General features: G+C 44.1%; 1 protein-coding gene across 10 annotated transcripts in view; it reads left to right on the plus strand.

Annotated features, from left to right (window-relative positions):
- Window positions 1-23,314, plus strand: part of KCNIP1 (potassium voltage-gated channel interacting protein 1) — a 431,381-nt gene that overhangs the window by 402,542 nt on the left and 5,525 nt on the right. For all 10 annotated transcript variants that reach the window (XM_065690150.1, XM_065690146.1, XM_065690147.1 and 7 more), the window contains 6 exons: window positions 8,964-9,088; window positions 15,384-15,453; window positions 18,508-18,578; window positions 20,485-20,592; window positions 21,337-21,441; window positions 22,011-22,073. In XM_065690150.1, the coding sequence (XP_065546222.1) occupies window positions 8,987-9,088; window positions 15,384-15,453; window positions 18,508-18,578; window positions 20,485-20,592; window positions 21,337-21,441; window positions 22,011-22,073 (519 nt within the window). In that variant the 5' untranslated portion in view covers window positions 8,964-8,986. The remainder of the gene's footprint in view (window positions 1-8,963; window positions 9,089-15,383; window positions 15,454-18,507; window positions 18,579-20,484; window positions 20,593-21,336; window positions 21,442-22,010; window positions 22,074-23,314) is intronic.

A 23,314-nucleotide genomic window follows, 5' to 3' on the forward strand; every position in this document is an offset into this window, starting at 1 on the left:
CAAGCACTATGCCTCAGCAACACTGGCTGACCAGCCAGGTCCTCGGTATGTAGGTGATGCTCTTGGGATCTGTGGTCTATTATTTACTTCTGCCGGTTTTCTGTGGCCAGCTAATTTACTGTCCAGGGGATGTGAGGATAGTACAGAATGACCCTGTTGCAAGTGAAGTGACTGCAAAGAGCACAAGTTAGAGCCTTCTAGACCCCCCTGAGACTTCTTCTCTCTTCTAATCACTTTATTTCTACAGCAAAGAGCTAAGCTGTGGAGGGGAAGCAGGAGGCCATGGGCCCCTCTTGCTGCCCCTCAGCAGACTTCAAGAACTGCATGCAAAGTCCTTCTCCCTTCTCAGAGTTACTATGCTGACTGTTGCATTGCTGTCTTTCTGTATGCGTGGATGCTTGCATGAGTGCATGACTGCGTGCATGATTCTCTTCACTGCTGCCCTGAGTTCCATGGTCATGGAGGGGACAGTGAGCTCTGACTTCCCTTCCTGCCCCTATGGTAAGGGAAAGAGGGAATTTTGGGGGGGGGGGGGGGGGACGACACGATGGAGGGGATGGGACCAACATTTAAATACACCTGGAAACCATCCTACAGTCACTGGGAAACAGGACCCTGCGGGCCATGCGGAACACATCCAATGTCACCTTAAAAATAACACCAGACAAAGTTGTGTATGGTTGTCACTTTCTGTTAAATCTTTTTCTTACTTTTTCCTAGACCCTGCCCGCTGGTTTTACGTGTATCAGAGAGGTAAAACTTGAACCGGTTTGACTCTATTGGTCATCTAATTTTCGTAGCAAACGTTTTCTTAAGCTAAGAAAGAGGTTCCCCCTGGCTGAGTGCGGTCTCACTTCCCATGCTGGTAGCAAACAGAATGAAAGGTGCTTGAGCATCGCCCAGCTCCCTGGTAAGGCTGCAGCGAGGGGAGCAGTCCCAGCTCTCCCTCAACCTCCATGTCCTCCTGTGCAGTGCTCAGCCAGGTACTTCACAGTTCAGGTACCCTCCAGGTAAGGTTTTCAGATGGTATCACTGGGAATTTTCAAACAATAACCAAAGGGAAGTGATTTTCTACCCTTTCTAGTGAGCTTGTTTTGCAAACTCATCTTTGACCGGCTGCATGGAAGAAAGCCCTTGTCCCAAAAGCACACTTTCTGCAGCGTTCCTATGAAAAAGCAGCAAAGCACCCAGCAAGCTTTCAGTGGTTTTCCACCTGTTTTGAAGTTGCTTCCCTTATAAACATTACTACAGACAAGTGGGAATGTGCAAGGAAAAGTGAAAAGCAAATGCCGTCACAAGTAAGTTCCGGTGCGCTGGAAGAACAGCCTGCTGTCTCCTTCTCTGGGAACGGCCACAGCAAAGCTAGTTCTGATGCTGAACACACTTAATGCAGTGTTTGCAGAAACATTTAAGGTCAAATTGGACTTGGTGTAGTTCAAATCATTGTACTGGATCTTAGTTGTGTGCCACAAAGGCATTTTGGAGGCACATGTAGCCTCTGACTGCTGTACCTCCTTTTTCAGAGCACAGCCTTGTTTGAGCTTCCCTATGTTCAACTCCAGAGCTGATTAAAGGAGTATAGAGGCAGAGGAAAGTATATACATGACTTTTGCATACATCAGAGCAAGGATTAGCCAAGAAATCTTGAAATTCTATTATTTTTGTAATTAAATCTCCGCATTTGATACGCTGTTGGGTTTTCATGTAGCTTTTCCCTGCAGCTGGTGGTGGTGCAGGTTCACACAGGCAGAACGGCCTTGCTGAGCTTGACTCTTAGCGCAAGGAATTTGATGTTGCTGATTTAGGGGTGGAAACGGACCTGAAGGAGTCAGAAAATCCTTGAGGGAAAAGGGAGTAGGTAAGGAGACATCAGCTCCTTTTTGGTTTACTGACTGGAGAGAGTCCCTTCGGTTTGGAAATTGATCTCTTCAGCCAGGCAATAATATTAATAACAATAATAATTTATTAATGAGTGTTCCATATGAATTGTTTGATGTTTAATGTATCAGTTGGTATCTTAGTGTCATGTTTTTACTGATATTTGCCATGAGCAGGTTTTCCTTAACCCTTCTTAAGAAGTGATAGACGTGCTGTACATGTGTTTAAGCTCCAGCTGAGCTGTCATTCTGCCACGTTAACCTTGCTGGTTTGCAAGTATTTGCCAGCTGGGGTCGCTTAAAGGCTGACGCTTGGATTCTGTTGGTGGAAGCACAGGGAACTGCACACAAATACCTTGACTGTTCAGAGAGTGGAGCTGTATTTGGCAGCTGTCTCTGCCCAGGGATCTGGAAGCACAGCTCTCAGAGGACTTCACGAAGCAGTGTTTCCTATCTCTTCTGCTTACGCCACTGGGAGGGAGCACTGAAGCAGGGTCTGCATCGGTAACAGCTCTCACCCGACTCCCATCCCGTAATTTTTGGCCCTAATGAGAATTTATGGACTCAGGCCTTCAATTATATCTCTTCATGAAATATTCAGCTGTTTGCAGTTGGTTTCCCAGAGGCAGGATGTATTTCCTGCAAGATCTGCCCAAGCAAGTGGCCTGTCTGGAGATTAATTCCAAAGATGTAAAGCATAAACTGGAGTTAATGTTTTCCTTCAGGTCCTCGCTCCTAAAATATAACTAATGGGTTTTTAATAAAAATAAGATGCAGTCTAATAATTCTTGCTCATATCTTAATCCCCTTCTGCTGTATTTGTAAAACGACCCATTTCATCTAATGCTTGTCAATGTTACAGTTAACACCGGGCCCATGAGCTGTGTTTTACATCTTGATTATTTTTCTTTAACAAAACCTGAATTTACTTACAAGCAGCATCTTTTCAAAACCCTCCCGTTAGCCACAGAACCTGGTGTTGCAGCTTCACCATGCAGCCTTAGGAAGCAGGGGACAGGATCATTGACACCCTCCTTTTAAAGTGTGCCTTGGCCAGCCCTAGCAATGTATTGAGCCGTTACTATTGCTCTTTGCCAGGCGCGTGGGTTGAAGGGCTGGAAATGCTGCAGTACCGATGTGGCCGCTGTGGGGAGTGGTGTTTGATGCTTCTTGTGTTTCAAAAGGGAGTTTGCCCAGGTGAAACCAGCCCTGGGCTTCTGTGCAAGATGTTGCTTGTGTAGAGGCAGCTCCAGTGGGAGGAAGGACAGGCAGGGCGATGAACTTGGGTCCAATGGCTGTTCAAAGCCAGAGCTGAGAAAGCAGCTGGTAAATAACACACAACTGTTTCCTGTTCTGTGGTGCACAAATGCAACTTTGGCATTGTCTGGGATAAGTTTAATCTGTTTCACTTACCAGGAAAGGCATTTTTGTATGGAAACAGGTTGCTAAAGTGAGTACCAGCAGATGTGCTGTCACCAGAGGGTTTTAGGACTTGACTTCTGTGGTGATGGCACATGCTTTCTGGTGCTGGTGTTGGCAAGTCAGTGCCTGGTCTCTGGTCCTTTAGGAACTGGGCTTGGGCAGTGCTTCAGTTCATGCAGCTGTCCTGGATGTGCGTTATGTTACCTGTGCACTTTAAAGATAAATTGGCAATGAAACAATGTTTTCCATCACATGGCAGATAAATGAGCTTGTGTCCAATGAAACAGAAAGATCTGGGAAAGTGAAATATCGGAGCAGGTTGTTTTCCTTCAGAGTTAATAGACAACAATCTGTCTTCCTCGATGATGAACCAGTTTTGTCTGTAAGCATGTCGATGCACAAACCAGCTTTTACATGAACAGGCTTAAATCACTCCAGTTTATCAGTTGGGAAAGTGAAAATTCTGTTCAGCAAAGTTCACAGCAGTGAAGCAGAGGGCCGTTTGCAGGCAGTCTAAGTATGGAAACCTTCCAATTGTGAAGATAACAAAAGGCAAAAATAGAATTAAAATGAAAGGGTGTATAACCCAGCCTCATTAGTTTCCAAAGTGTGTTCAGTTAAAATATTGATCTACTCTAATGAAAATTCGTTCTCTGCTCTTGAGCAAGCAGCAGAGAAATGAAACAGTGTCTTTCATTACCAACAATCTATAAAATATGCACGTACATGCAAGTATGTCAGCAGTATTTTTCTTTGCAAAGTGAAGCCACTATTTATTTTGTCTGATACATAAAATGTGCCTATCCTATGGGCTAAGCAAATAGGGATGGTGTTCTGCCCCCAGTAAACATGCACAATTAAGTCATTATTACAGCCTGGACTTATTTTGGAGTAGGGTTAACACAGCTACTTCTCCCAGACCCACATTTCATATCCTGCTACTAAAGCAGCCATAAGCCTATGGCCAGAGACAAATTCTAAATCAGAAAATGCTGCTTCCTATCCCTACAGTTTTAAACACGCTGCAAGAAAAATGGCTGAGCAAGTGCACAGGCATGTTCTGCACCAGCTAAACAGTGCGGATGATCTTACACCTGTCCTTGTTGAGCCTGGAGAAGAGAAGGCTCCTTAAGGGGAGACCTTAGAGCAGCTCCAGTGCCTAAAGGGGCTCCAGGAAACCTGGAGAGGGGCTTTGGACAAGGGCCTGTAGGGACAGGCCAAGGGGAATGGCTTGAACCTGCCAGAGGGGAGACTGAGATGAGCTCTTAGGCAGAAGCTCTTCCCTGTGAGGGTGCTGAGGCGCTGGCACAGGGTGCCCAGAGAAGCTGTGGCTGCCCCATCCCTGGCAGTGCTCAAGGCCAGGTTGGACACAGGGGCTTGGAGCAAGCTGCTCCAGTGGAAGTGTCCCTGCCTGTGGCAGGGGTTGGAACTGGATGAGCTTTAAGGTCCCTTCAACCCAAATCGTTCTGTAATTCTATGGTCCTGAGACACAACTCACTGCAACTGTCTGGTGCAGAAGGGATTGATCCAGGGACCATTGCAACAAGTGCTGAAGCTAAAAAACAAACAAAAAGCCAAGAAGAAAGTTATCATTTATCAGTACCTGAAAGCAGGAGAAATCTCCTGCTTTAGTCACTGAGTCCACCCAGCTGGTGGGCACAGATAACCCAACCAAAATCATGCTTTGAGGTTCAGAATGATAAATTTGGACCTATTTGCCAGTGTTCAAGTTCTCACTAACCAGCTGAGTGGTACCCAGGCCCTGAGGCAAGTGTGTCCCCCAGGCAGGGCACGGCTGAGTTCCAGCTCCACAGCGATGCTGTAAGCAGCAGCTGCTGACACATGGCACCTGAGCTGGGGAGGGCACCATGGGCATCCCTGGCAGTGTCAGTCCCTCGGGCTTTCCATGAGCTTGCAAACTGAAGGAGAAGAAAATTAACTTGAAACCAGTGGCATGCCCATTTCCCACTCTCAAACCTCTCAGGGTGCTCAGCAAGCTGTAGGCAAGGCAAAACTGAGGAAGAATATGATGTTAGGTAAAATATGTTAGCACAATGCTTTCCTAATTAAAAATGTGTGGATCTGTGTGCATACACTTTTGCTTGCACTCGGCGCCATGAAGTGAGCTTCAGTTTAATGCAGTTGCAGTGTTTACAAATGCAAGAGCTTGTCTTTCACACAGTGACATCCCTGGAGAGCTGGGAGGGACGCAGCCAGTGCAACAAAGCCAATATAAGTAAGAGGAAATACAATATATATGACAAAAGGCAAGAGCAGATGAGGAAGTGACAGGATCTGGGGGTTTACCGCTGTGGTTAATTTATGGGGTATATGAGTGGAAGAAAAAGGTTTTAAAGACCTGAGTTAAGAGAAAACACTGAAAGGAAACAAGTATTGACAACGAAATCTTTGTGGGAGGTGGGGACTATTGAGTTGGAAATGATCGATTTGCTTGGAAGAGCTGTTTGTGCCCATACAGGTCTGTGCTGTGCCCAGGGCAGGCTTTTGCCAGGAAGGGAGGAGGGATGAACAGAGTGTTGCTGGAGGGGGATCTCTGAGTGTGGGCTGACAGCTGAGAAAAGCTTAAATGTTAATATCTTTGGAACACAGGGAAGGGATTGTTTGATCTGTGAGGCCCATTAATGTGAAGTAGTTACTCCTAAAAAGTGTCTTCTAAGACCAGTATTATCATGAAACATGGTGGAAAATAGCTCTTTGCTGGCAAGTGATAGACAAAATGACCTAATAAGCCTTTCTTGTATTTGTTTTCTGAGGCGGCACTCCAGGAAATGCCCAGGTCTGCTCAGTTGTATCGGGGCATGTTCATCGAAGGAAAAACTTCTACCATTTTTAGGTTGTGTTCACTGGAAGCCTGTTGCTGCGGTGTCATTTTGAGCGTCCCCTTCGCCAGAGCTAAAGCTTCACACATCTTTTATTGCTAAGTTTCAAAATACTTCCCTTGAGAAAGGAGGAGGAAGCAGATGAAAGGATTAACCCATAGGGATTCTCTTCAGAGGCAAAGATTAATGCTGGTTCTGGAATGGAGAATGGAAGGAGGAACTGGAGTGTCCCTTTGAAAAGGGATGGATCTTTTATCATTTCCTTTCTACAGTTTGTTATAAAGAAAAGAGCCATATTTCTCAGCATGGGAAATAGAATCAAATCTGCAACAGTAATCTGGTTTATTTTTAACATAGGAATATCTGCCCTGTGGGACCAAAGCTCGTGAACTGAGTGTTGCAGAAACCTATTCTTGCAGTACAAGCAATAGGACAAGGGGTAATGGGTTCAAACTTAAACAAGGGAAGTTTAGGTTGGATATAAGGGTACTAACACTGCTTGCTTAAGGAGGTGAGGAAAGTATATGGGAAATTAAAGACCCACCAAAAACGGTCAGTTACATCAAAATGCCTTTGAAAAGAGTGTGACTTTTCTCAGCTGGATCTTTCCTGCCTCTGAAAACCATGTGAAGCTCCATGCAGTAAGGGTATAAATAAAACCAAGCCTAAGAGTATTCCAACCGGCTGGCTTCCCTCATTAGCCTCACCACTTACGTGAAAGTGCATAGATTGTTGGGTTTCCCCTCTCTGATGAGTTATAGGATACAAAGAGTAGATGGCCGGTATTTTACTCCTAGGTTTTTACATTGACTGAATTTGTAAAGAGCTTGAGTGACTCAGTAGGAAATGTCAGTGAAAAGCTGGGCATGTTTAGCTGGTTAAAGAGCAGAGAGAGGCTCGGAGGTAACTTGCTTACATACTGCACAGCACAAAATGCATGGCTCGCTGAGGAAAACCAGGGTGACCGTCAAGGCCATGTGTAATCTGCTTATTGCATTGGGAACAGCAGGAACATGCACGAGAGGAGTCAGGAGTTACTTGCATTTTGTAAAGGCTCTTAGGTAAAGTGCAGTTAACCAAAGGTAAAAAAAAAAAGTATTTGCTATATAATGTATGGATTAGTTATGAGTCCCCGTTACCTGGCTCCCTTCTGAATGTATTTCCTTTCCTTTTTTCAGCCACTCATTCCACTTCCCTCATTTCAAGGAATTTCTCACCCATTTTTTTTCCTCTCTACAGCTTCTGCATTCCTTACTTTTGTGGCATGTGTTGTCTTTCAAAGGAAATGGCTCTCCCCCCTTATTTCCCATTCCACATCTGTTCCTCCTGTAGTAGACATCCTTTTCCATCCCTTTTTTTCTAACAGGAGCTGTAATCTCTAGACTCTCAGTTTCCCTTTGTGTGGAGAAGGTGGCTCCTTCAGGCCTCTTCTGGCCACCTACCACCTCAGGAAGCTTTCTGCATCGTAACTGGTTGTGATACTTCCCTTCTATCCCATGCTATTACAGACTCTTTCCTTGATTTCCTTGCCTTGCACGGGACATTGAGCACCGTATTTAGGCATGTATTTTCACTGCTCAAGCCCCACAAACACAGACTGTGAAGCTCTAGATGCAGTGGATTAAGAGGACGGCTGAATGCACCATTATTTCAAACTGATCTCTTAATACTGGAAGAGTGAACCAATATGAATTAACCTTTATCACTCAGTGATGTGTGTCCTTCCTTAATAACATTCATATATATGTACAGAATTCACTTATGAAAATGTAGCTTTAGTCTGGCCCGTTCTTTCACTGAGCCAGTCTGCTCTGAATTCATGTCTTCCTCCATTCAGAGTGACTCCGTTTCCTTCCATGTTTCTTGTGAAATCCATGTCTTTCAGCAGGAATTACTATAGTATCTTGAGCCCAATAATCTACAACACTTTTTCAGGGCATAAATTGTGCTGGTTTGATAACAAGGCGGGGGTGTTAGGGTTTATGCCGAGCCACTTTTGGATGTAGATGGGATTTTCATGTCACCTGAAAACTGCATCTGATCCTTGAAGCTTAGAGAATCTCAAAATGACATACATTAAGCATCTGTGTATATTTGGGCATTGCCTATACTTCTGGGAAATGGGCTTGACAAGTAAAAGCATGCATCAGAATAGAGGTGAGATTACAGCAATACAGGAGGTTGGTGTTTCTCTTCCTTGTGAGAGAATATTCACTTGTATAAAATGCACGTCAGAATCTTTCTTACCGGCTTCCCCCAAAAGCCTATGCAAATGCAGGCTGGTTTCATCCCAGATTCAGCAACTGTGGACATCATCTGAATTTCTCCTAGGATTAAAGTGACCTTTTAGTGTCTCTACAGCAAGTTTTTGGTTAACAGAAGAGCTTCCCTCACTGTTTACCTTCAGTATAATGCTGTTGCCTAATATGCTTAAGCATGTCTGCTCTCTCACTTGTATTTGCACAGCTTTTTTCAAAGCTAGTACTTTGAAAGGCCTATTCTTCCACGCTGTTTCAATATTTAGATAAGAAATACCTGACATTGCCTTTTGGAGCAACATATCTGCTGCCTGCCCTCCTGTTCTCACCACCAGTTTTGGCTTTGTGGATGGGGAGCTAATTGGCAGCCCTGTAAAATCTGAACTATTGCTTTACTCATACGACTTTTATTTTGCTTTCAAGAGATTGAAAACAGTTACAGAGATCTGTTCTGTTGATGGTTTCTTTTTCTCCCTAGTGCTCTTGAACTCCAGGCTGTCCTATCCATCATGTTAATAGAGCAAAGGTAACAACCAAAATAAATATTTTCCCGTCTTCTCTTTCAGATAAAATTGAAGATGAATTAGAAATGACTACAGTGTGCCATAGACCTGAAGGACTGGAACAGCTTGAAGCACAAACCAATTTCACTAAAAGAGAACTTCAAGTGCTTTACAGAGGATTTAAAAATGTAAGAATGGTCCTGCAGTGAACTGAGTCCAGTATGTATGTCCCCCCCAGCCTCCCCGCTCAGCTGCATTATGTGCCATTCCCCTGTGAAACATTTGCAGTTTTGTGCTAGACGTCCCCTACCACAGCAAAATGAGCACAATCTGCCACTTCATCTAATATTTATGACACCATAATCTGCCTAAAACTGGGTTTGGATGAATACTCAGCATATAATATTCTCCTTCAATTTGTTGCCCAAATGTCAGTAAGCACACTGCAGTTTCCCCAACTGTGCCAGTTCTTCAAGATAACCTGAAAATGTTTTAATTCTTGCTGTCAGTTCCTCGTGTTCAGATATGAGCAGTACTGCTTGCTTGTCATTAGCTTGTCCTTTCTCTGGCTACAGAAATCTTGCTCTTTTAGCATGATGTAATAGAGCACGCTGAGACTGTACGGTCCTGTGTAAACAGAGTAAGCTGAAGTGGTAGAAGCCCGAAAGAAATCAAAAGTAAAAAGGTATCAAGACCGAGGAGCCAAGAAAGAGGCTACAGATTGAGGTGAGAGCAGGAGCCATGCTGGTTGGCCTGTCTGGGTGCACGGAGCAGCGCTGCACTCGCCTTTGTCAACCACCAGCCATATCCTCCTGGCAGTGGGGAGGCTGCAGCTCTCTGAGCCTCAGCTTCCAGCTCACCTGCTGCTGCCTCTTAGGACTTGCCATAATAAATAGGAACAGGGAATTTTGAGGCTACATGGAGCAGATGCTTTATGCACCTTGAAGAATGAATACTCATTACATGGTTGCCTGAGGGTCTGGGTTTAGTCACCCAGGTGGTTCGTGCCAGCTGATGTTTTTATGATGATTAATAGATCAGTATTAAGCCAGCTCAATAAACACGGGGTGGGTTTCAGTCGTCTTGCAGGACAGCTCCGGCACTTCAGCTGCTGCCCCAGTAGCTTTCTTGGAAAGAGAAAAACCAATCCGTTGGGTAAAAACTTCCCAAAGAAAGCTGAGCTGCAAGTGTTGAGAGAAACCTGCCGGATCCTGAGAGGGGCCTTTCTCTCTCACAGGTTCTTGAAGTTGCATTGAATCACGTCGCCAAAATACGTTTGGTTTCCCCATGGAGTCTGGTGGTTTCAGCCTTTATTTCACCACTCACCTGAGCAGGCCAAGGCACAGCTCAGCTCTCTGGACTTCTCTTTTTGGTGCACGTGTTGTCTTTGCACAGCCTTTGCTGCACGTAGGAGGTCATTCCACGTGTCAAGTTTTGTAGCCCCTGTAGACTGATACCTGAAACGTCTTCATGCTTTGGGCAGTCAGCAAGAAGTCATTTGGCTTTTCAGACAGCTTGACAGGCTAACATACGTTTGATGTGACACAACTGCCTACAGTGAGAGCTCTGAACTGCTGTGTTTTGCTACGACCTCCAAAATGCCTCCTGTACTGCTGTTTGGTGGGAGACCCGTGTTGGATTGCTCTGCTCCATGCTGACAGGAGGAGCTGGCTGTGCAGCTCTCAGTACCCATGATATTTACCCCTTGCCCCTCTCAGTTCTGCTATCACTTTGCAGTATAGAGGCATTACCTCCCAGGGCAAGAGTGATAGACAAGTGTATTTAACTTATGACCTAACCCCTTTCCTAAACCTCACTGAAGGTCTTGGTATTAATAGGCAGTGTTGACAAGATAATGTTTTATATCAGGTTGCTAGGACAAAGCAGTCTGGTTTTCTCCAGCTGCTATTACACGATATGCATGAAGCTTTAATATCTAAGGTTTAAATTGACATGAAAGGGTGGCTGTAGCATTTGTAGCGTGTAAATAATGGTTTCAATGGGATGAGTAATTACATACAGCAGGCAAACTGACTCAGCTGTTACCATATTTGCTGCTGTACCAAACCATCTGCTTTTTGGGATGATGTTACAGTGCCATCTGGAGATTCAAGATCCCTATGGGAATACAGTCCTTTTCTTTTCTCTGGCCTGTACTTACTGCTTGCTCATGGTGACTGCAGAGGTCCTGTTTAATCGTGAGGCAACACCTGAATAATCCCAGAGCGTTTACAGGCACAGGGAGAATGTGGCCCTGCTCAGCCCTGCTGCAGTCACAGGAGTTAAAGGTTTGATGCTCATGAACATAGATTTGATGGTGTTTGACCAAAGGCAGTCCAGCACAGCCTGGGGCACCCTCTAGGCACTAATTCTCAGTGCTTTAATTCCTATTCTTACTTCAGCTCTCAAATCTGTTTCCCTATGCCCTCAAAACCTTCCCAGTCTCTTCCCAGTGTGTCACTGGTCAGGTCTGGTGTTTCTACACCAGACTGATGGTGACTTCCACTAAATACAAATCTTTTCCCACTTCAAGCTGGTGTGCTTGCTGCCTGGACAAATGGCCCCTCTCTCTGCTATCAGCCTTCTTTTCCAGTTGTGAAAGGGAATGTTGTGAGCTGTCCTCCAACATCTCTTGATGCCAGGATCAGAAGTTCATGTTTATCTTTGCAGTTATCTCTGCCCTAGCATGCATTTTGTGCAGTAGTCTATTTTGCGCCTTGCAGGTAGCTGCTGTCATACTGGAGCCAGGTTAAGATGTTTGGACTCATTTCTTTGGCTGTGGTTCTGCCCAAGCAAGGCAACAGAGACAGCAAAACCCAGCACAACCTTTGATGGATCTTGCCTTGGTTTAGCTCAACAGAATAAAATGTGTTACCTGCTCTCTATGAATACATTGTGAGAGAGCATTGTCCGAGCTAAAAGGCAGTATTGGCACAGGAACAAAACGGACTAAAAGGCAGTATTGGCACAGGAACAAAACGGACGTGAACAGGCTTAGGCTGGAAGTCGGAGGAAGTTTCTGCTCCCCACAGGAGAAAGTTTAGGGCACAGTTATGGAACAGGAGGGAGGAGATCAGCCCCCTGGGTGCTCCTCTTTGTTCTGGCCAAGCAAGGTGAGAACAGCCAGGTGAGCAGGTTATGTTCAGCCCCGCTTCAGTTTGGCTGCTGATCCCTGCTTGTCCACGTTGCTCATCTTTGGAAGCAATTGATGAAGCTAATTTCTGATTCCAGCAGGAGAAAGAACAGCAAGTGACCTTCTGATTGATTTCCTTTTCGGGTTTTGTTTTGTGGGGTTCTGTTTTTAATGTGGATTCAGCTCCTTTGTGGTTTCCTATTTGAAAAGAGGTAAGAGTTCCGAGAGGGTAGATTCGAAGGCGTGACTCATGCTGCTAGTGCCAATGTTTGTTGAAGATGAGGGGCTGGTTCCATGCTTAGCAATCCAAAAACACTATTCACTGTTCTTGTTTTAAAGTAATTCGTAGGTTATAGCAATACAAGGTGTTTGCCTGAATCTAATTCCCTGCCACCGGAGGCAGACTGTCGTGGTGAGGCACTGTGATTTTCCATGCTGCCAAGAATGTTTTCGTGAATGAGTAAGGCTTTGTCAGCGTCAGTGGAATTCAAGCTGACGCTCAGCTTACCTGCTCCCTTCATAACGGAGATTTCTTCCAAGTCAGCTGAATTCAGTAGTACTGGAGCACTAATGAGGCCACTTGAGCATTATTTGGCTCTTAGAAAAGCAAAATTGTGATCAATTAAGTGCAAATGAATTGGAACAAGCATATGTGTCTGAAAGCAATCCAGTTACACTGAGCTAAGCAGGCTGATCAATGTCCGTGCTGCCTCTCTCCAGCACTCCTGGAGGCTTGCTGCAAACTTGGTATTTGGCTTCCAGATGGAGCATCAGAAGCAAAAGGATCCTGTGGAAATTGAGGCAATTTAATTATGCATAATGGCCAAAACTGCTACAGAAAACCCTGCCTCTGCAAGGGCGGTGTGTGCAGCAGCAACCTGCCCTTCACAGGCTTCGGCTTCAGGCTCAGGGTGGATGGTGCTGGACTGGGGCTCTTGGCAAACACAGGCTTTAATATAGTGTGGAAGAGACCCAACAGACTCTACAGCTGTGGAAAGTATACAGAAAATAATGAGCCCAAATGTGTAAACTACCCTTAAGCATGCAAATGATGCTTCTTAGTGAATATATTGGTTGTATTTATCAAGAATAAAGAACTGCATCTTCACTTGGGGCAGCACTGCTTGGGCCAGTAGCACTATGATGGAAAGGAAGGTTAAATGCTGTGCTAGGCTTCATTTTAAAAAGAATGACAATTTGGTCAAATACTCTACAGTTGTGCAAAGGCTCAGTGTGAGTGGTGGAACAGCAGCACTCCAGTTACCAGGTATGTGGTCTGACTGATGATTACAAGCTATCATAAATAAATAGCTGATTATTTAACTTACATTCAGTTACAAGCTTTAAGAAACGTGAACTTCAGGACAATTTTAGCTGTTATATTCCATTAATTATTCTTCTTTTAATGATTCATAGCTCATTAGTTGTGGCACAGGCAGACAAAGAAGTAACCACTTTTCTCGTGACAAAGAGAACAGGCACTGGCTGGGTTAGTAGGAGCTTTGGCATATTTTGAGGATATTCATCTGAACAGGAATTTTGCTGTACAGATTGAGGAAGTTTTGTTAGTTTTGTCTGTAAATGAAAACACAAGGCCCGGCCCTTGCAGCCCCTCTCTTTAGCTAATCCAGTTGGTCCTTTGATCTCCTTCCTGTGAAACAGGCCTTGAGTACTGCTGCTGGAGAAGGGATGGCCCCAGCCAGGTCAAGGCTACAGTGCCAGCTTTGGGACACTTCAACATAACCAGTGGGAAGGCACTTGTCAGGACATGCAGATGCAGAGAAAAAGATAAGTTCAGGGATTTTCAGCAACAAATTATCCTTTATTTATCTCAAATCTTCTCAAATCACTGATGGATTTTACCTACATAGTGGGTAGGATACAGCAGGATTTCTGCATTGGAGGAAGGAACTCCAATCTAATCACCCTAATTCAATAGCAAACAGGTATGTGATTAGGGAAATGCCTCATTGTCACCTGAAGTACCCCTCCTTGCTCTCCTTCCTTGACTTGCACAGTATAAAGTGATTTCACTTGTTTGTTCTGTCCTTTTCCATGGTTAGGGAATGCACAGCAGCAAGTGATACTGGCAGACCAGAGGCTGGAAAAATGCTGCTTTTCCTTTATAGGCTTTTCATGGGGGAAGACTTTCTTATCAAAGTCCTTTTTGTTCTTAAAAGGTATCTAAAGAACTCACCAATAAATAAGTCATAGACTTGAATCTTCCTCCAGCTTTTTATGTCAAAAATTCAAAGGGATTTTCTTAGACTTCGTAAGTTTACTCATCTCAAATTCAACAACCTGTAATGCTACCATCAGCATTATAGATGTAATGTAGGTGCTGAGCAGCACTGTGCTCTTTCAGACTCATTTGTGTTCGTCCCCAAGCTTATTTGTGCTACCGCAACATCTCAGTCTGAACAGAGGTAACGAGGTAACAGCCTGGATTTTGCTTGGCTGAAGGCAGAGCAAGTGTGAGCCTTCCAGACATCAGTCCCCTTTTCCTTTCCCCACGGGGCTACTTACTCAGTAGGTCAGGAGGTTCAGGACAGAAAATCTGCCACTCTTTTCATAGGAGCTTGCCCTCATTTGAAGCAGCCAGAAGTGAAAAGCAGTGCTCTACATTCCAGTACCAGAGCTTAAAAGTCAAATAACCCCACAGGTTGCAAAATGTGCATGGACACAGTCTGGCTTCTCAGAAGTTTATGGAAGACTGAGTGGATGAACAGGTTAAGAATGGTCTAATATTTATCAGCCTAATACTGATGCTTCTTCATATGGGCTTACCAGTATAGTCCATACCATTAGCCTCCATGGAGCTGGTGTCACATTTCTGGATACAGTCTGCCGCTGATGACTGACAACCATTGAGGTTGGACAGAGCCTTGGGCAACATAGTCTAGGGTGAGGTTGGAACTGGATGATCTTGAGGTCCTTTCCAACCCAAACCATTCTATGATTCTATGATTAATGAATTCATATAGGTGAAGGTATCAGACCATGCACTGTTAGCTGGCACTAACATTATCTGTAATTACATGATGGAAGTTTCACCAGACAGAAGGCATGAGCTGCCTTTCCTGGCTGTCCTATAGAGCAGCGATTAAACACTGCTGAAAATACTGCTAAGAAATGTTAATAATGGTGAAACAAGAGCATGAGATGAAGCTGCACTCGGAATGATTTTAATGTCTCCAGCTGCACAGCCCGCACGCCCAGAGCACTGGGAGAACAGCAGTGTCATTTGTTTAATTGCTCTCTTTGGGCTTGTAGAGTTTTGCAAATGAACCTTTACAGTGCTGGGGTTTTTTTTTGCTTGATGTTTGTTCTTCTTTTTGTTTTTCCAACAGGAATGTCCTAGTGGGGTTGTTAATGAAGAGGCATTTAAACAGATCTATGCACAGTTTTTTCCTCATGGAGGTAAGCAGAGTACTTTGCATCTGGCAGGTTTCTTGAAGCATGCCTTAACATTCATTACTGCCAGCTGGCTGCAAAACTCCTTCAGGTAATCTGTGTAAGAAACGTGAATTGAGCTTCACCTTTGCAGGATCTTAAACAGAAACACAAACATCAAGGTCATAAAATTACTTAGTGCAGTTGAACAGTCATTTCACAGGAATAGACAAATCCATGTTAAAGATTGCCCCTAGCTGTCAGCTCTTTGTTCCCCAAGTCCCAGATGGAAACTGGGGATTGATGGGATGTTCTGTACTGACTTTCTAGATGGCAGAAAGCTAAACCACTTCCCCTCTGTGTGTCTTTGCTCCCCTGCTGTGGATTGCTGTGCATGTAGTATCTAGCACAGAAGAATCCCAGCCCTCATTTTGGCCTGCAAATTAATCAAAACCTTCCTAAAATTCTTAAAGCAGTTCCCAGTTGATGTGTGAACTTCTAACTACCTGAAATGATCACTTTAGTGTTTGTGTGACTAAGAACAGGGTGATGTCATGTACTGGAATATCGAAGTATTGTATTAAATCTCTCAACATATTTTTAGCTTTGAAAGACATCAATAATCTCTATGTTGTTCTGTGGGGATACTGTTCTCAAGCTGAAAGAAATGAGGCATGGGTTTAAGTGGCTTTTTAGTAAAAGATTCAGTTCTTGAGACTTTTCCAAATACATGTTTTACCTGGAGAAGAAGAAGCTCAGGGGGACCTTATCACTCTCTGCAACTGCCTGATAGGAGGTTGTAGTAAGGTGGGGTCGCTCTCATCTCCCAAGAAACAAGCAACAGGACAAGAGGAAATGGCCTGAAGCTGCACTAGGGGAGGTTTAGACTGGATACTGGGAAAAATGCCTTTACCAAAAGAACTGTCAAGCACTGAACAGGCCGCACAGGGCAGTGGTGCAATCACCATCCCTGGAGGTGTTTAAAAGACGTGTAGATGTAGCACTGAGGGACATGGACTAGTGGTGGACTTGGCAGTGCTGGGTTAATGGTTGGACTTGATGATCTTAAAGGACTTTACCAATCTAAATGATTCTATGATTCTGTATTCCACTCTATTGTAGCCGCAGAATACACTCATTGTGGAATAATGGCTGAAGTTTCTACAAAAGCCTATGTGGGCATGTGCATGTACCTTCAGAAAGTCATTAACAAGTGTTTTTTCAACTAAATGTCAAGACAAACCATGTTATATCTATGTTTCACAATGTATGTGGCCTCAAAGATGCACACCTATGAAAGTTTACATTACATTTCACTATGGTCTGGATGTATTTATACATATATTTTGTGTTTTCAATTTGCCCCAAGTAGTTGTACTACCTCCTTTGTGACACACCTCGGGTGACTTCTGCCTTCCTGTGTGTGAAAAACAGGCAGGCACAGATACTTCATCTTTTCATGGACAGACCACTTTTCTCGCCTCTCCTGAGCCTGACAGAGGCTTGCCCTTTTTCTGGTGTTCCATTCCCTTGAGCTCTGACTCTCCCTCCCTTAATGATGACGGTAGCTTAGCCATGCTTAACAATATGTCACTTTGGCAGCAGGTGTGATTTCATATTTTGTGCTGTTTTCTTTCACTTGGTTTCCGAACTGTTTTCTGACTTTAGTGTCATAAATTGTGAGACTTGAGATGCCTCAGAGATCTTTTCACTTTGGCTCTCTGTGGGGCTCTCTGTACTGATAAACTTGTACATCCCAGAGGGAGTAAAGCATCTCTAGGTTATAAAAACATTGTGCAGCCTCTTCCCAGGCTTGTGATGGTTTTGTTACATAGGGCTCCTGTCCTTGACAGGTTTTCATTTTTGCTAATCAGGCATCAAGTAATACTAGGAATTTAGTATTTTATTATACCCTGTTGAAAATAAGCATCTAGTTGAATATTTTTAGTTCATTGCTTAGCTTAATGGAAGCTTTTAGTACTGTCCCGTAAGTGTTTTAATTCGGAAGCTGTTATTTCAGAGTCCTTCTCAAAAATGTAGGAGAGTATTTTTCTTTGCAGACCAGTGTGTTCTGTCTTACAGGTGACAGTAACTGCAGTATTTGATTTTCTGCCTACTGTTACATTTTCCAGGATCTGAATAATGTAAAACCACTTGATCATTTCACAGAGATCAGAATAAAGAGATGCTGGGTCGTATTGCCTGCCTGCCCGCCTAGCACAGGGCACCAGGCTTCACCTCAATGCCCGTACACTGAGTAAGGAGACTCAGGCTTGAATAATGCTGTGTGCTAGAGGCAAAGAATAGAAGAGGCAAAAAAATGTGTGGCACCTAGAATGGCAATGAAATAATTAAGGGCAGTTTATGTCAGTTGCTTCCATCTTGAATAGTTGGGCTGTAATACTAAGGAGAGCAGTGTGAATTGCCTCCAGAGCAGAGAACAGGCCAAGGAAGGTCTTACAGTCATACACCTCTGTGATTTTTTTCTGCCTCCCATTACTGATTTTTCCCCTTTAACAGCCATCCTTCACGGGGACATAGAAACTGTTCTTCATAATAGAAAGGACTCTCTAAAATCAGCAGTTTAAGATTCAAAAGGACAAAACTATACCTCAGATGAGGTTGGTTTTTATTACTCATGGTCCAAACTCAGGTTAGTGGAACTAGACCCTTCCGAAGTTGGACGGTCCCTGGGGATCTTCTCTACACAAAGCAGGAAGGCAGATGAAGGCAGCACACATGCTGGAATCACTCTAATACTTTTGCTGCACTTCTGACCAGAGCTGCCACTCCATTTGCCACAGAGATACTCTTGGATGGTTTGGTTTGGTTTTTGAGCTCATTATTTCAGGTCCAGCCCCATAATCCAGATTGTTTCTACTGTAATAAACACTCTTACATTTCAAGGCTGTCTTAAGGAAGGGCATGGGGATTATGCAAGTCCATGCTAACGTTTACTGGTTCATAGAATATCCGGCATTGCTACAAGGTTGTTTTTTATGCAAAAAGAATGTTGTTTAGACCCCTTATAATGTGTTACAGTGAACTGTTGTACCAATGAGTGCCCTTTGTGTTTTTCAGATGCTAGCATGTATGCACATTATCTCTTTAATGCTTTTGACACTGCGCAAAATGGCTCAGTGAAGTTTGAGGTAATTGTTTTACGTACTCCTTTTACGCTCCTTTCTCCATTTTGTATTTTTAAGCTTTTCCATCCATTCTCCATTGTAAACTGGTAGGAGTCAAGGGATTATGCAGGAGAGGTTTCAGTCTAAAATCAGTTGATATTTTAACACATTGTACGTCTGAACTGTCATATTTGTATATTCCTGGAATACAGGGGTTTTTAAGGTTATTTGATATATTGAACAAGCCTCTCAGATACTTGGTACCAAATGGAAACTATAAACCTTTAACTAAAAGGCCTGTTGCTGTGACTACAAATAGCTGTACTTCAAGCTCACACACGTAGTTGTAGGAGTGCAGCAAAGGGGTAAGTTAAGCCACAGACCTGTAAAGGATGAACTTCATAGATTTGAAGAGAGTTTACTGTGACTTATAAAACTAGCAATCACAGGCAGTCTTGCCTTTGCTGCCAAATGGACAAGAACTCTGGTCATTTCCAGGTAACACTGAGAACTCTGTTCATTTATCAAATGTAAAATGGGAATGTTGCCATAGGTATATGTGGGTCTCTGTAGAGATGGCTGCAGTGGGAGTTTTGCATGTAGCAGCAACTCAGTAGTTAGAATCTTCCAGAAACCTGAACCGACTGAGACGCAGGAAAATGCTTAGGTAAGTATTTAAAAAGCTTGCTGAGCTTTCCTTCCTGGCAAACCTGTCTCTTTAGTGCTTGTCAGACATCAGCATGTTTGTACTTTTTGTACTGTTCAGCAAATTTGAGCCTTGGTAAAAAGGAGCAAAGGTTTCTGAGTGATGCACTGCCCCATGCAGAGCTAATGGAGATAACATAGGAAGATCCAGTGCATTAAATGAGGTATCAGGAGCTGTAAAGCTCTGTTAGCTTGAAGCTCTGCCTGTACTAACAAATCCCCATAGCAATGCTGCTTGCAGTGCCTGAGCTACCATGCAGTATGAACAGTAAATCAGGTATTGGAAGCAATAACTTTGCTGTAAACAAGAAAATACAATTCAAATGCTGCATCCCAGCCTGAGTCAAGTGGTGCGAATTGTATCTGGTCATGTCTGAGAGATTTTGCCAGAGAACAAAACCTGTGGCTCCCTGTGTTAGAAGAGTTTGGGTTCCCTCCATCTCTCTCAAGATGGGCATGTTAAAAAATCATGGGTTTTCTTCCTTTCTTCAGCAGCACCCTAGATCTGGAGGTAAGAAAGCATCAGCTTCTACTTCCTCAGTCAGGGTCCAGCTGTGTTTAACCAGGCAGTGGCAATCGGAGTGATGGCTCTGCCGCGGGGAAATGGCCACTGGAGCAGAGGGCACTACCCTTAAAAAAGCCCCACACATATTTTGCCATGCCTACATCCGTGCAGTGTTTAGAGCATGATCCATGTGGATGGTAGCAAGAAAGGTGTCCAGGTTCTGGCCTGGAGCACGCTGTGCTGCTCTTGGCAAGTCTGAGGAGTCAGAGCAGCCCCTGTCTTCAACAGGAGAACCTAAGTCCCCCTGCCTTGGACTGGAACACACACACACACCCTGCTGTTTTCACTGCCCTCTCTTCAGGACTAGGAGAGCTTAAGGCTGCAGCACCCATTCTGTCTTCCTGCCCTTCCAGCCTTGCTAAGCTGCCTAATGCATATCATAAGCTTGGCTTTTACATTGGCTGCAGTTGAGTACTTTGCTTTTCTGGTTTGGATGGTTACCACATGCTCGTTTATTAGTGTGACAGTACTTGGGGTATCTTAGTGGGCGATATGTCCATTGAGTTCAGTCAGAGATGGCACATTTTCGGGAAAGGGAGTCCAAAGAGATTGAAAGCCATATCCTATATCCAAAAATATGTCTTTTGACTGGCATTATATAAAGAAGGTGACCTAGAAAAAGGTATTCTTGATACTCACACCTCTCTCTGCCTCGAACAGGATTTTGTGATGGCATTGTCCATTCTGTTACGGGGAACTGCTCATGAAAAGCTAAGATGGACATTTAACCTGTACGACATAAATAAGGATGGCTACATAAACAAGGAGGTAAGGCTGTGCCTGGCAAACAAGGGTGACTGCTGAAGAGGGGCAACTGGTTTCTGTTGCAGAGAACAATTAATTGTGCATGCAGGTATTTTAAATGCAAACCTGACTGGATTTGAGCATTTATCTATGTCCAAGTTAAATGTGCAGTGATCTTATAATGCATGATTTTGTAGACATATTTTCCTATATTATAGTGACTTTAATGGATTGCTTTAGACAGGAGCAAAATACAACTTATGGCTACCTGGTGACAGTAGCTATTGGTGACTGAGGCACAAAGGTTTTATGGTTGCCCGAGGAGAGACTGTTGAAGAGCTGGATGCAATCACACCACCCACAAATCCTGTGTTGTCACGTGGTGTTATCTTCTCCTCTCGTATTGTTTGTTCCCTGCGTGGGAAGCCTTGGGTTTGAGCATGGCAACCAACACATGTTGGTCTGTCTTGTCAGACTGGTGTGTGTACCTGCAGGGTCTGCACTTACTGTCACTGGCTTGTGTGGCAGTTTGTGCAAGCACTGCAGGAGCCTCCAACAAGGCTATGGCCAAGTCATGGCACCGTCAGAAAGAAGCACTTGTTTATAGTTGAACTTGTATACGATGATACATCTATCTTCATGCACAGGTACAGGCGCTGGTTTGTAATAGGAGCAGGAAGGTGGAGAAAAGAGCAGCAAAAAGTAAAAATATACTATCATTTCTATTAACTTTCCTTTTGTGTTGTTGCTGGCATGACACTACTGCAGGAAATGACAGATATTGTAAAGGCAATTTATGATATGATGGGAAAGTACACCTATCCAGTGCTCAAGGAAGATGCACCAAGGCAGCATGTAGAAGTATTCTTCCAGGTACTTGATTTTTGATGTGTTTTTCTAATGTTTGAACCATGCACTGCTATACTCTACAATAAAGATAGCCCCGAGTTCAATCCTAGCCCTACTGTCTATTCAAAAATAAACAGTAGCATCCATTCAGCCTGACACTACGGTGTCTGCTGCTTTCCTGGCTCCATAGGTATCTCATTTGTCTCTTAGCTCAACCCTTTGCTTTGGGATGTGTCATATCCAGCATGTCTGAAGCCTGTGCATGTGTTGCAGCACTTCTGTACTTCTCTCAACTGCCCATGAAGTGAGACAGGACGATGGGTGCTGTTTGTTGAGGCAGTGATTAAATAAATGACATAATAATGGCAGAGGTTGCTGTGTATGTCAAGAAAGGAATAGTTGGAGACCTCAAAAGTGCTCCAACTGCCAGGGTAAACAAGTCCTTAGTGTTTGGCAAATTTAATCAATGACAGAGTCTGTAATCTAGGCTCATAAAGTGCCTCAGGTTTAACCAGGCTGCATCAAGTAAGATTTTATACTATAACTGCAGTGCTATCTATGGAAACAATTATTTCTTTTCTTTTATTTTGCAGAAAATGGATAAAAACAAAGATGGTGTTGTAACTTTAGATGAGTTTATTGAATCGTGTCAGGAGGTAAGGACAAAATCATGACTGCAATGACAGGTCAAGCCCATGCCCCAGCATTTACAACAAGATCCTGCTCGGGATCCCAGGTTTCCTTTGCTTGCTGTAAAAAGCAGCTTCAAAATGGAGTTTCTGGTGGTGCTCTGTGAAGCCTGTTCTTTTATTTTCCTGAGTGCGCTGCAGCACCTGATCATGTAGAAAAGCAGATAACGGCAGAAAAAGCTCCTAACGCCCTGAAACTTCCATAGGTCCTTTCCTTGTCCTTTTCCCTTCCTTGGGTGGGGTGGTTGGTTTCTTCAAGAGGCTGATACTGTCTCTGTGTACTGCCCCTGGGTGACATTAGCAGACACCATGCTGCTGGAACTGCCCAGAGCTGAAGGTCTCTCAAAAGCTTCTAATTGCAGCACTGGCTTGTAAAACCACTGGTTTTAGTGGACAGCCATTCAGAGCAAATGCTGTAATCACAGCAATGATTTTATTTTTCTGTTTTGGCAGTAAACTTTTGTTAATTCCATACATTGGGTTGGCTGTAATAAATATTTGCTGGTATCATAGAATCCCAGACTGGTTTGGGTTGGAAGGGACCTTAAAGCTCACCCAGTTCCAACCCCTGCCGCGGGCAGGGACCCCTTCCACTGGAGCAGCTTGCTCCAAGCCCCTGTGTCCAGCCTGGCCTTGAGCACTGCCAGGGATGGGGCAGCCACAGCTTCTCTGGGCACCCTGTGCCAGCACCTCAGCACAGTGCTTTATTTCTTTATGTAAGGTGTATGTTTTAGCAGTGTCACAAACATGCAATGGGCCAAGTGTCTGTTGTCTTAGACTGTAATTAACTGTGTGTGAATGTTTGCTTAGAGATGACTCCAATATTTAATCAGTACAATGATGGCCTCTGCATTTTGGAAAGTTTACATTGGTCCAAGGAATTACAGACCAGCCCTCCTGTGTATTTTAGTTTCCCTGGAAAGATTGTGAGACCTCACCTGGAGCATTGTGTGCAGTTCTGGTGTCCTCAACATAAAAAGGACATGGAACTGCTGGAACAAGTCCAGAGGAGGCCACGAGGATGATCAGGGGGCTGGAGCACCCAGCTCCAGCTGGAGACAGGCTGAGGAAGTTGGGGCTGTTCAGCCTGGAGAAGAGAAGGCTGCGTGGAGACCTCATAGCAGCCTTCCAGTACCTGAAGGGGGCCTATAGGGATGCTGGGGAGGGACTCTTCGTCAGGGACTGTAGTGACAGGACAAGGGGTAACG

Source organism: Lathamus discolor, chromosome 10 (assembly GCF_037157495.1).
Source record: "Lathamus discolor isolate bLatDis1 chromosome 10, bLatDis1.hap1, whole genome shotgun sequence".
Lineage (NCBI taxonomy): Eukaryota > Metazoa > Chordata > Aves > Psittaciformes > Psittacidae > Lathamus > Lathamus discolor.